The sequence below is a fragment of the Eutrigla gurnardus genome, assembly GCF_963514095.1.
Source record: "Eutrigla gurnardus genome assembly, chromosome: 5".
Lineage (NCBI taxonomy): Eukaryota > Metazoa > Chordata > Actinopteri > Perciformes > Triglidae > Eutrigla > Eutrigla gurnardus.
The window spans coordinates 24938424-24952494 of NC_139919.1; the positions used below are offsets into that span (position 1 = coordinate 24938424).

The 14071-nt window shown below is 47.3% G+C and overlaps 1 protein-coding gene across 2 annotated transcripts in view; it reads right to left on the bottom strand.

Annotated features, from left to right (window-relative positions):
- nlgn3a (neuroligin 3a) overlaps positions 1-14071 on the bottom strand; it is an 87109-nt gene that overhangs the window by 36152 nt on the left and 36886 nt on the right. For both annotated transcript variants that reach the window (XM_084009478.1, XM_084009479.1), the window contains one exon: positions 2396-2581. In XM_084009478.1, coding sequence (XP_083865604.1) covers positions 2396-2581 — 186 coding nt within the window. The remainder of the gene's footprint in view (positions 1-2395; positions 2582-14071) is intronic.

The following is a 14071-nucleotide window of genomic DNA, read 5'->3' on the forward strand; positions in this document are numbered from 1 at the left end:
GGAGTCTCTCCTCCATGGAAAGTCTATGCACTGTAGGCAGTAATGACAGACTGTGTACAGTAAGAGCAGGAATACTGTCATTAAATACGCCGACACGCCGGGGAGCTCCGGGAACAGTGTGTCATCGCTGATTTACTTTTCCCTCTTTTACCTGGGCCTCGTTATCCCGCGTCTGAGCAGCAGGTGAAGGGAAATGTTTGTGTGTGAATCCCACGCTGCGTTATCGTGCCCGACCGCGCGCCGCTGCTGAATTCAAACACGCCGCCGCCTCTATTTCCAGGCGGTGTGGAGAGTGACATTTTTTATTTATTTTATTTTTTATTTTTTTTATTCACGAGCGAGTCGAAATGAAAAAGCGGAATCAGGAGATGAACAATCTTGTTTTTCACCGACTTAATTTCCATTCAGACGGGCAGAGCAGGAAACTCAATGTAAGAATGCTCCTCCTGGATCCGCTAACATGGAGAGGAAATGATTACACAAATCCATTACTAGGGGCCACCTGAAACCAGGTGGGCTCATGCCACAGTGTATAATTCATCTGATTATAGATTTTGACATCAATGTTCACCGGCATGCAGATCCAGACACTTTGATTTCCTTTTCCTTGTTTATGGCGTTGTCTTGGCAACAAGAATATCCAGGAGGAGGAGGAGGAGGAGGAGGAGGAGGAGGAGTGAAGTACAGCAGAGGTTGTGGAAGCAGGTGCAAAAAGACTTTTCCTCCCTTGAATTTCCTGTCACATCCTACAGCCCACTCCAGTCCTAAACTTTATATAATTACAACAATCTGCGCTCCAAGAGACTGTGTGAAATCTGATTGCCATTGGTAACATTCGCAGCAAGAGTCCTGGCATGATAGAAGGCTTCCTGTTTCAATTTCCTAGGATCCCTCAAGTTTTAGTGGCTTTTTTTTTCTTCATATATCCCATCAGCGGGGCATACATTTCCATTCAGGGGAAAAAACAGACCCGGTAATATCCAATTTACTGTGAGGCAGAGGAGATGGTTTCACTGGCAGTATAATAACATGCCACATGGAGCGTAACATTATGGAGTATGAATAAAAAAAAAAAGGCATTTATGGTAAAAATTCAATCCAAAAGCAGTCATCATTCATCGGAGGAAATCAAGGCAATTAGTAACACTTTAATGCAAATTGGAGAACGCAAGACACATCGCAAATCCCCGGCACTTTAATCGGTTCCCAAAGAAGAGCAGCTCAAATGACCTCTTTCAAAATTCCTGTTGGCCTACTAATCAAAAAAATCTGGAAAGTGAGACTCTGCCTAGTGACAAGAAACATAAATGTGTGTGTTAGTGTGTGGCGGTTGGAAGTGAATGTCACTTAATAGCTTTCCTGACCACAGTGGTGCCTTAGACCGGTGCTGTATCTCACGCAAGAGTGATTTCTTTAATGTAATTCACTCGCATGTAATGTACAGTAAAAACCCCCCCGTGTTACTTTCCCAACCGTTCATGACCAACGCAGCATGTTTGCGGCTTGTTAACATGTTCACAAGCAGGCAGCCTTGAGCATAATGTAAAGATATATATATATAAACAAGCACCACATCAACAATGTAGAGAACACACACATTGCTTTACACACCAGCACCTCAGCATCCTAATAGCCTGTCATGCCAAAGTACACATTCAATTAAATGCACAAACAAACAGCTTTTTAAACGGATGCCCTGATACAAGACTGACTGTGATGATGCCGTCGTGCGGTTGGAAGCCCAAAAAAGCACCAGCTCATTCAGATAAAGCCAAACCTGCAGGAATTTACCCCTAAGCAGGGCAGGCTCCATCCTTATTCAATGACTCCTTAGGAGGAGCACGAGGGATGTTTATCACGTGTCCAGGGTTCGGCGCGCTTGCCGCATCCACTATTAAAGACACGGCCAACGTGAGCAGTAAATCATCATGAAGTAGCACTAAGGTAGCCAGCAGATAAACACCATTGTTTACAAGAGGACAGTGTGTGTGTGTGTGTGTGTGTCATTTAGCATGTGAGTAAAAAGCTCCCCCCAGTACACCGTGTCCCTGCTTTATCTTGCTTCCAAAGACACATTATACCTACATGTTTATTCCGACATGGAGAAGGGATACTTGTGAGGCAGCGGAGTACATCAAGACCCGCACATGTGATTTGAAATCTGCCGTGCGGTTTCAATCTCCCCGACGGTAATGAACATCACAATCATTTAAATGCAAACACCTGCTTCTTAAAGCATTCGTTATGCCGCGCCGTACAGTAGAATACATTACTCAATAACTCTCGAGCTGCATCGCCGGTTTCTAATACCAAGCAGCTTACACACCAGCAGGCATGAGCTTCCACAGCTGTATCACCCCTCCTCCCCCTCCCCTTCGCCTCTGCTCTACTGTACCTTCGGAGTGGTGGGAGAGGGTGAGCAGGCTGACGCAGGAAGCCCCGATGCCAGAACCGAACACAGTGATGCGGTTGGAGTCTCCGCCGAAGAAGCCGATGTTCTCGCTGATCCATCTTAAAGCCTGGATCTGGTCCAGGAGCCCGTAGTTCCCTTTTGCAGCCTGGTCACCAGTGCTGAGGAAGCCTGCAACACACACACGCAGATATTAAGAGATTAAAAAGTCTCCCGGTGACAGCTAATTAAATAAATCACATTGTTATACATACTGAAATTTTGCACTTCGGGGAAAAAAAAAAGTGGGTAGTATGCAACTTGCACAGGCAATATGCCACGGATATTTATGTTCCACGTGTAGCATGAGAGGTTATCTGCAGTGAGTAACACTCAACAATCAAACCGGGTCGCAGCAGCGCTGCAATCATGACTTATTGGACGACACGGCTGTTGGTAAAATAGAAGCGCGTGTGACCACATGTCATCTGCACCTTATGGGAAATCAATGGCACGTCTGCCCGGGTGAGCACCCATCATCGGATATATTGAGCAGCCCTGATGAAAACCGTAGGAATGTATGAAAACCACGGGTGGAGGAGAGAGAGAGGGAGGGGGAAACGTGCTAATAAGATTGACGATCGTTTTGATGCTGCACAACTCTCCATATGGACTGCAACCTCACCCTCACGTCCTATCGGCGTCGCCGCCTTCCTCTGACATGTTTCCATTCACACTGAAGTCCCACACACTTTCAGCCCAAACGTTCACAACGGGGCGCTTGCCGCTCACATTCTCCTCCGTGTCTGTGTAATCTACTATACCCCGCCGCGAGTCGGACATCGAGTCTCTCCTGGGTACGTCGGAGCTCATGTTCAACACGCCACCCTCTTCCCAGCTGCTCTCCAGGGCCTAAGCCCCGCTGAATGATGGGTAATCGAGAGTCGTGGGAGAAGATCAAAGGCAAGCAATCCTGGAAAGTCCCCACGGTGGACTCGGTGTCCATAAAACCCCTGAACATGCATGCGAGGTGACAGCTAGGAGACTTGCATGAAAACCAAGACCCCTCCCCCCCCACCCTCTCACTCTTTAGAGGCAACACTTCACAAGCAATAAATGTGTTGGTGGTGAATGCTCACAAGCCTCCAGTGACGGTCCTTCATTGTTTCTAACATCTATTTCATGGTCTATGCCTCCATATAATGATGAGCTCTCTGTGTTTAAGTCCCTAGGGGGCCAAGAGGAAAATAAATTATAAATAAATCCAGATTTTTTTTGGGAGGGCAGCACATTGATGCTCACTTTAGATAAGCCTGATTAGAAAGCAGCGGCTCTGGGCTCATGTATGTACATATAAAAGAAAAAAATAGGATTCGTGTCAGCCAATCCCGATTTTCTTTCTATGTGTAAATCAAGAGACCACAGAGGGCACAGCCTCCTGGCCCACCCCGACGGCGAACCCCCGCCTCGCCCCTGAGTGCCTGTTGGCAGTGACCTGGAGGGTGGGCAGGGGAAAGGCCAGGCCTGATCATCGATAGCAGAGAGGCGGTGGCACAGGAAGCAAAGCAGGAGACAAATGGATCAACAGATGGTCTCCTTCAGACGCATCCCTGAGGATGACAGATCAGCAGGGCGCATGCAGAGAGAGAGAGAGAGAGAGAGAGAGAGAGAGAGAGAGAGGAACAGAGACGCAGTCAGAGAGAGAGAGAGAGAGACAGAGGAGAAGGAGGACTTCAATTGAAGAGCTTTTCCTTTTTCGTTTCCTCTTGCCGCTCCTCCTCCTCCTCCTCCTCCTCCTCCTCCTCGAGCTTCGTCACAACTAAAGGACAACAGCTTTTACAAATCTCTCCTGGGTGCCATGGGGGAGAGAGAGAGAGAAAGAGAGAGAGAGTGAGAGAGAGAGAGAGGGAGAGAGAGAGAGAGAGAGACGTGACTCTCCCAGAATAACCCTCATTTGCGAAATTGTGCACACTTCACCAAGTGTGTGTCAGATGGGTTAAGAAATGTCAGGAGAGCAGCGTGTAAAAATGGGATTCTGTTCACCTAATTGAAAATATATAGCAAACAGTATCCATTTGGCATTGTAATACGAGGCATTACTAAATGACAAAAAAATGGAAATCCTTAGAGTTGGTCCCCCCAGCTGGCAGCATACAACGCTCCAGCCTTCTTTCTTTTTTTATTTTATTTTTTCAGATTTTTTGTTTTTGTTTTAGCAGTGTTGATTTCTCTGGTTACTGGTCATTAAAAAGAAGAGGTGGAATCCAATATCTTAGACAACAAGACGTGCTGCAGGCGCCATTTTAAAATACATCTCGCATAGCTGCTGGTTATGTTTTAATTGGAAAGGTGACAGAAAGTATTTTCTTTGGAAAGCAATTAAGATAGCAAAGTAATTGTTTTTTTATGCATGGCTATTTCTATTTTTTTTTAACATTTATAGCAGACCGCTGACTTTATCGCGTGCTCCGGAGGTGTTTTGGTCTTTTTCAGTCGCCTGCATGACCCTGCGGACTTTTTGTCAACTTTACTGGACTAAAGTACAGGAACCGACTATTTAAATAATGTCACAGAATGCACCACGCATGCCCTTCGTCTATCGTTGGAGCTATCTACATTTCCGAACATCCTCACTCGCCGGCGGTTGTAGATCGTACAGATCTAGCCGAGGATCCCCCCCGTCTCATCAGCACTGTGTGGGCTTCGGCTGCACATGAACCCTGATGCGTGGTGCACTTTTCCGTTCACGGCTCCCTCCTACACAGGACCTTGGGATCGTGCTGCAACTCGGAGCTCCTGAACCGCTTGGTCAGGCTGGTTATGTGCTTGACTGCGCCACTCAACCCGACACTCCACTGAGATTTTTTAATGACACACTAGGTGCCGCTTTACAATAAGCATTTAATTAGGAACTGCAATCAAGTTATGTTCATCTTTGTTAGTGGCCTGAATTTCAAATCGATATGCAAATTCTCTTTTAAGTGACCCGACCAATTAACACAAGCGGTATAAACAATTACAGCGTCTCAGTCACGTTGGTTCGACCAACATAAAACAATCATTAAATAGGAAATAGTTCTAGTTGATCCGATACTTTGGAAGTAAAGTGCATGCAAACCCATTTGTGCTAATTTTCACTTTCTCTGTGACATTATGAATCCTGCCTGTTGCGAGTTCTGCAACAAACTTCACATTAAATGTTGGGATGTTTTGTTTCAATTTAGCCTCGACTGCCGAGGCGAAGCCCGAGCCTCACACCTTCAGGCTGATCACCGATGTCGCATTACAACGTCTTTTTTCTCTTAACGAAATAAGACATTGTTTCGTGTATCAGGGTAAAACATTTCATTTAGCGGAAGGGAAACAGGCATATTAAGAAAACAGAGAATAAAGGCCCTGAGGTTGAACTACGCCGGAGAAAAGAAGAAGTCTCACAACTGATCTTTGTTAAAGTGACGTATCTCAAATCCAAAGTGCATTTAAGAAGTAAAAACAATGAGTTGCAAAAAGTCACTGCAAAGAATAACATGGAAACTCTTCTTTAAGCAAGACACGTACAAATGGAATCCATCCGACCTGTCTAAACACGTCAGCCGGATTTGACGTGAAATTTGCATTAGAGTTCCTTATTCATCGCAAACAAAAGTTAGGAGTTAATCACAGGGATTCTGTGCTCGTTCTCCACACGTTCCAACTGTAATTTGCCCTGACTGACTACATGATGTGTTTTTGTATCGTGTCTCAGAGCCTCCGCTCTTCCATGACAGTGATGCGGCCGCACTTCCCGCTGTATGAAGACCCGCTATGTTCTCCTCGTGGCAGCCGCCGAGTCAGAGATTCAGTCTTGATCTCAGTCGGAGTGGCAGCAGGGGGGGGGGGGACCGCGGTCCAGGTCGAGTCCAGGTCGGGTCACACCTGTCACCTTGCATCGTCCTTGCCAGACCACGAAATATTGTTGTGGATGCAGAGCGGAGACCATAATATCACCACCACACATTTTCACACACCACCCAAAATCATTGCATCATCTTTATGCCAACAAAACAGTTTCTTTCGCAAAAAAAAAAAAAAAAAAAGACAGCGAGGGCTGAGCGTGATACCACATAATGCATTTTGCGGCTTGATTGTATTTTATCAATAAGCGAGCACCACTATCTCGGTCTAAACCGAGCGTCTCCGTTTCCTCCCTGAGCTGCGGCAGTGATTTCCTTTAGCCGTGCCTCTCAGCATTGATATTGCTCTATTGATTATGATTTAAATGTCTGTTTCCCATACGGTGGGCTATAACTCAAGAGTGTAGCGGAAAGAGGTGATGATAATGATCGCTCCGACCCCAGACATCTCTCTTAGCCTGGTCTCCCAGATAATGGAATGTGTGTAAAGTAATGGCGGAGGGTGAGACGAGGGCGATGAAGGGGTGAGGGGGAGGGCAGAAGCTTGTTATTGAGCTGAGGAGTAAGCTTACATAGGGACAGATGGAGGGGACGGATAGGGAGGAGTAGAGGAAAAGAGGAGGAGGAGGATGGGAATAACAGCGGTGACGTAACTGAGGGAAAGTTTTTTGGCTTTCATTCATTCTCGTTTTTTTTTTTTCACTTTGCCTTCTCCCTGTTTCTTTCTCCCTCACATCCTCTCCCTCTTTGGGGGTGCCTATTAACAAGGCCGTCTGTGTCCAAACTCTCCTTTGGTACTCCCTCCTCCCCTCCCCGTCTCCGTCTTTCGTTTCTCCCCCCCCTTTCTCCCTTCTCTGGGGAAATAAAGGCCCACACAGTCGCAGCCTTGACAGCCTCCCCTAAGAATCCCCCACTACAAAAGAGCTCCAACTTCCCCCCAGCCAGGCCCGGGCTGAATGGGAGCCTCTGGGGGTGTGGATGAGAAGCAGAGGAGGGAAGGGGGCCACCCTCCACACAGCCACATAAAGGGCCTGTGTGTCATGCTCACGATGAGCGAGGGACATACCCGGCGATCAGGGAGTCATTCCCACAAGATTTTTCATCCTTTTTTTGGGGGGGATTTCAAGACACCGGCAAAGCTTGGAAGGGGGGTGCAGGTGATTGCCACTTGGATCAGTGTACAGCGCCTGTTTACAGCTCGCTGCCCAATAGCATGGCTGGAACAGAGTCTGATCTGAGGGCAAGAGAGCGAGAGAGATAGAGAAACAGACAGAGAGAGAGACAGAGAGAGAAGGGCAGGCAAGCACAAGAAAGCCTCTTTATGGTAGCCTGAACACTGGAGGCCATTTACCCGAAACCGCATCCTCGTTTCCGGTGGAAGAGGAAAATAAACATAGAATGAAAGAAAACATACAACGTATTCTTTTTGTTATTGTCATCTCTACATATTTCCAACAGTGTGATAGAGAAATCAAACTATAAGATTTGAATTTATGTATGAGCCCCCTGATTCCTGTCGGCCTAACCACGAATCAATAATTCAAGAAAATATCAGACCGCCTTGAATGGCGACAAAGACCTCCGATGTGTCAGGGTCCTGGCCCCTCGACACCGGGGCGACTTCAAACTGAATGGTAGCACGCTCGCCACATTGCAGGTCTCAAAGAGGAACGGATATTCAATAGATGAGGCGTGCGAAGCATGAACACTGTGGCGTGCATCTGAAAGGCGGTCGTATAGTCTGACGCGTGATGCCGAGGACCGAGCATCATGCTGGCGTGCTGCTGTATACAGACCGAGCCACTCACATGGAAAATGTGGTGCGTGTGCAGCAAAAAAAAAAAAACAACAATAAAAATGACAGGAGGGGAAATCTGCAGTGCAAAAAAAACAAAAAAGAAAAACACCAAAGCTCATCTGACACATCGCCGAGCTGAGCCCCTAAACCCCAGATCTCTTCCAGACAGACAGCGGCCTGTTAAAGCAGACAGGGATGAGAAACAGATACTGTAAGTGGTGCACATGGCAGCTGTTGGTCGTCCTTGCATGTGACTCCGGGGTTGCCTTAATCTGATTGTGTGATGTGTCCCGGTGGTCAGGCGACACCATTCAAGGGCTCTGGTGAACAGCAGCCCTGGCAGCAACTACAAATGAGCAGTTTGCATATGTATGACCCCTGGCACCTGAACGCCACTCAATCAATCACACATGGGCTATAGCGGCTGTCGGCTTTCAGGGTTTTTTTTATTTTTTTTTATCTCCTCTTTGCTTTCCTCCCACCCTCCCTTTCACCACCTTTTCCCTTTGCTCCAGCTCCCTGTCATGTTTCCTGTCTGCTTCCGCTCCCTCTCTCTGCCTCCATCTTTTTTTTTCTTCCCCCATTCCCCCTCCACTACTTATCACCTTCTCTCTTCTCCATATCTCTCAACATCCTTCGTCTCAGTGAATAGCGCAGACAGTGGATTCTCAAAGACAGCGAAATGCTTTTACACCGAGGGGAAGCTTTGCATCTCACAGCTGGTGCGGAGGCGGGCCTCGCTCGCTCCCACGGAGGGAGAGGGAGACGCCGCCGCGGCAGAGTCACAACTGCGAGGTTAAGCGGCGCTTTGGTTCCACTCGGAGGAACACGCATCGTGGGGAGATATCTCATAAACACCAATTTGCCGTCATTTAAGACCGATATTTAAAGATATATACGCTTGATGGTATAAACCCTCCATCTTTTTTTTTCCAAGGGAGTATGCAAGGTGTTCTTGTCTCCCTTCTTTCTTTTCGCCCGTGGCTACACAAGTTCAAAGGCATGGTGGGAAACATGACAGCGAGCTGAGGTGATGTAATTTGAGGGGGTGGTGGGAAAGTTTAGCACCATCCGGCTCGGGGAAGAACGGAGCCGGTTCGTGTGGTGATGCGGCGTGATCGGAGGAGATCAGAGGCCAGCGTATCAACGCACATCAGTGGAGCGGAGGAGGCCAGAAAGGTCATCTTTAAAGCCCAACTCCACCGTGACCCATCCTTGACTAGAACTTTTGACGTAAACATAGGCATCTTTTTTTATTCCCGCTACTGTAAATCCCGTCTTCTCGTTTTGGCTCTTTCCTAAAAACGCTGCCAACATCAGTTGTAAATCAACGACGGCAATTTAAATGAACATCTGTTTTCCTGAGGTTCAGCACAGTGGCGTGTACCGCATGAGTGATGTTTTATTTGTCTTCGGAAGGGTATATAATATTTTTGGCTACAAAAATTGCCGCGGCTGCCAGTGGGGTTGTGTTCTGATTTAGAACTGTCTACTCATTTAAGAAGCAAGGACTTTTTTTTGGAGACGTGCTCTTTGTTTCTGCTTATCATATACTGACGAAGGTTTTCTCCGGTGACGCATATGTGAACGTTTGTCAACGTGTGTTTTTAAAGGTCTGGCCATATTCTATAGTTTTCCCTTTTGTCATGACAAGACCAAAAATCAAGCTGAAGTATTGTCTGTCTAGTCATATCGTATTCCTATGTGACATAAAGCACCATTATTGTTTAGAAACCATTAAAACCACATAAATCAGACACAGCTTTCCAGTGTTCCTTTATTGAGATGAAAACTGACAGTCATCTATGTTGCGTCAATCTGTCCCGCCGCCTTAAATACCAGCAGACCAAATCTTTGGCTGTAAGAAAAAAAAGTCCCCAATACAGTTTTTCCTCCCGTGTAACATTTACTAAAAAAAACTACAGTGCCGGATGTTTTGAGGTATTATTTGAAGTTTTAAAAATAATCTTAAGGTACTTATTCGTGACCCATTTTAAGAGATTAGGATCATAAGCAGTAAAAAATGGGCTTGGTGTTGCAGCTCTAAATCATTGCATGAATATGATTACACAAGGAAAGTCCATCTGACATTACAAAGGTACATTCCAGAGTACATTAAATAAAATATCAGCAATTGCCTAATATTTACCTTTCTGTTAATTAGATAACTACTAAGTTATGACATATGACTATTTATGGCTGCCTAAATATGAAATAACCTAAAAAAAAAAAAAATCTTATTTCAATGTCAATCAATAACATGTTATGCCACATGGACGGTTTGTGTTTGGCACGATTAGCAGGTCAAGGCGCGTGATTGGCCGTGCACTCGGCTGCAGCCGCGTGTGCGCGAGAGAGGAAATGGGAGCGCCGCGGCAACAAGCGTGGGCGAGTAGGCAGCCACAGTGTGCATAAGTGAAGAGGAGGGCTTCCAACGGCGTGTTTGTTTGTGGGCGTGTGTGTGTGTGTGTGTGTGTGTGTGTGTGTGTGTGCGAGCACTCAGGAGGAGTGTATGCAGTGCAGTGAGGGAGGTATGGATATTAATCACCGGGAGGAGCATGGTTCTGTGGCGCCGGGCGGAGATGGATGGGGTGTGAGTGCAGTGATGTCACCCTGACAAATGGACCGACCGCGTTGGCTGCGACTCGCACATCGCCTCTCATTTCAATTAGTTCCTCACACAACAACCCACCTAACCCACGATTCGCAGGTTACACAGGCGCACAAACACGTAGGCGTTGGCCGCCGTCACGCCCCCCCGCCGCCGGTGCCCCAATCCGGTGCACAGCCCTCTAACAAGGACGCGCTGATCTGTAAGAATACAGTGGAGCGACGTTAATTAATCCAACTCAATTATGACGGCAGTCTTGCACTCGATCCCAGCAGCCGGTTCGTCAGCCAAGCACACTGACTCGGTCTCCGGCCAGCACGCTAGCCACTGGGAGCTGGCAGAGGGTCTGGGCGTGTTTACGGACTAAAGATTGGGCACTGCCCGTGTGTTTTCCCGTAATATCAATTTGATGAAGTGCCTGAGCGATGGCAACGGGAGCAGTCACTTGGGCCATTGGTAATGGTGCGCGTTTGTTCTCCGATGTGGAAAGAGTGTATAAGATGTGAAGCAGCCGTCGCAGTGAGCAGCGGTGCCGACAAACGTATGAGGTATGAAAAAGGACTCACCTCCTCAGGAGCTGTTTATAGTTTGGTTCTTAAAAGCCCGACAGCAACAAGGAAGGAGCAGCGGGCTGATTTTCAAGTGTCTGTCACATACACAAGAAGTATTAAGCCCCGTTTTTCAAAGGTCCGACGCCACTAACAGGATGAAGCCTCCTTTCAAACTCCTTCCCGTCAACTTTGACATCGGAAGACTTCACTATACTGTGGACTCTCCTCCTGGACCTCCATGCTATACTTGCCTCTCAATCGGCATCTAACTTCTCCCACACCTTCTCTGATCCTGCTCCTCTTCACAGCAGGAGGATGGTGCAAGAGGATCACTTTGGTGTAAGCGGGGGCAGACTGGGCCATGCGAGGCTGAACTGGGTTACGCCGGTGCACACTGGAGCACTAAGTTAGGGGATTTGATCAGAGCGTCTGGGGGGCTCCAGCTCTATTTCCAGCTTAACATCAGTGGAGGGTATCTCTTCATCTGCCTGTGAAAGCGTCAGGAGGTTAACACCAAGCCTTCAGAGAGGACTGAGAGGGGGGAGAAGGAGGAACTTCCATTGTGCCACAGATATAAATGGACCCCTACACATCTGCATTTAGCACATTAGAGGTTCCTATAAAATCTGAAGCTGGAGGAAGAAAAAAAGCATGTTTAGGAGCTCCATAATTGCAGATGTTCTTGTGCTGCAGCTCTTCTTTAAACAGCGACGAAAAGCACATGATTTCATCATACATGCCGAAGAAGATATATAGAGCCACCAAGAAAAGTGGGTGACTCGGGAATATGAATGTGTGCTTTGTTAACAATGCTCACCAACACTGAACATATTCGATACACGGAGACTTCGGTGGAGGGATGTCTTCCCGTTTCACGGAAGCTGAAACCACTAGGTTTGTATATATGCAGAATTTATTACCCTCTACCTTGAGAGGGTGCTTGGCTTCACATATTCCTTTGTTGATGAAACATGCCTGTTCTCTCACCCCGAGAACAGTGGGAAATGAAAAATGGATGAAAAGCTTTTGAAATAGTGCCTATGATTACCATAACACTCCTACAATAGCGGGAGTGGGCCTGTCATGTATTGTTGCATGTAACACAAGGGGCATGCACCATACAAAAGACACTTGTACCCGTGTCCTACAAAAGATGACAATATTTGCTGTTTTTCCTCCTCCCTTCCAATTTGATATTGAAGCCACGTTCTCCAGCGAGGGTCTCCACATTCGGGTCATTTTTTTTCATTCCACTTGGCTGTTCTTGCTTTTAATCTAGCGGCACTAAAGAACTAGGTTCCAGCAACAACAAAAAGGTTAGATCTCACTTTCCGTTTCATCTCGGCCTCCCGCGATCCCCAGAGACGTCTCTCTGTGCTCGTCTGCACTGCTGGGTGATGGGAGATTTTTTTTTTTTGCCAGGGCTCTTGTTTGTTTGGTTTGAAATCTGCCTGACAGTTTCGGCAGCATGGCTCAGGCCCCACAGGAGCTAACGTCAGATAAAATGTCACCGTGGCTTTGTTCCACGCTGCCCTATGGGCTGGCCACATGCAGCGTACACCTGAGAGCCCGAAGGCCAACGCAAGCAGCGAGCGGACGGGTTGAAAGGGAACAGCATCCAGTCTTGTCCATTTCACAGCGTGTGACACCGAGTTTGTTAACGGCTTGCGTTTTATCCCCATTGACAAAAAGATGGACAATTAGGTTAGAGGTTTTAACCTTAGAGCAATATGTTTATAGCAGAGATAAATCATCAATGACAGCATCCCTCTAGTCTGCAGGGACACGTGATGGGATCGTCGCTTAAAGGGATCGTTTGGATGTTTTTGAAGTGAGGTTGTATGAGGCCATAGTCGGTGTAATACCTACGATAGACGGTGGTTGGCAAAACATGCTATATTTAGATTATTTTCTCTGCTTTTCTCTGCTGTCAGAGAGCCCTTTCCGACAGGGAACAGAAGCCGTTATCTATGCTCTCTGAAAAAGTCAGTAGTTTTGAGTTACTGGTCTAAAGCTGCCTCGATCGGTTTGTTTGTTTGTGTTTTTGTCTGACTTTAAAGCCTTACTTCGGACTCACCAAAGGCACATGTGTAATTTTTGTCAAAGGATTCCGGTGGCTTTGAAGAGAGCTTCAGTTCCCCATCGGAAAGGGCTCTCAAAGAGCAATGTAAAGTAGAGGAAATATTCTAAATATGGCGCACACGTTTTTTGGTGGGTCTTTTTTTTTCGGTGGCTACAATATGTTTCGCTGCTGCCCCCCCATCCCAAGGTGCAAACTGGTGGGCGTGCCGACCCCCATCTACTGTAGGTAAGACGCTGACTATGGATGAGTACCTCGGCTCCTGTCTCCGAGCCCTCGGATGAGCCTTCTCACTGTTTCCCTAACGAGGCTGGAGCGAAAAGCCGACTGGTGCTCTCACAGTGGAGCACTAGGGCGGTTGCCGCTGTCAGCTCCTGTTAGCTCAGCCCTCTCTGGTACACGTTTCAGAGAGCGCAAACACACTCATCCCAAAGGAGCTCAGCCGCGCTCCTTCACCTACCCCCCCACCCCACCCCGACTCCCCCCTCACCCCGCCTCAATAAATTAATAAAAGGAAGGAGCAGCACTCGCAGGTAATTTGATTAAATACGACATCCCTGCTTTAAAGAGCGCGCTGACGAAGCAAAAAGAAGACGGAACGCTGTCGAAAGAAATTGTCGCCGTGCTCGTACATGACCCCTGCCCCCCCGACAGCGATGCCCTCCTCCCCTCTCTATCAGCCGAGCATCGCTTTCCAAGGACACCACTGAGTGTTATTATATGAAAAATGCGATATGCTCCAGATTACA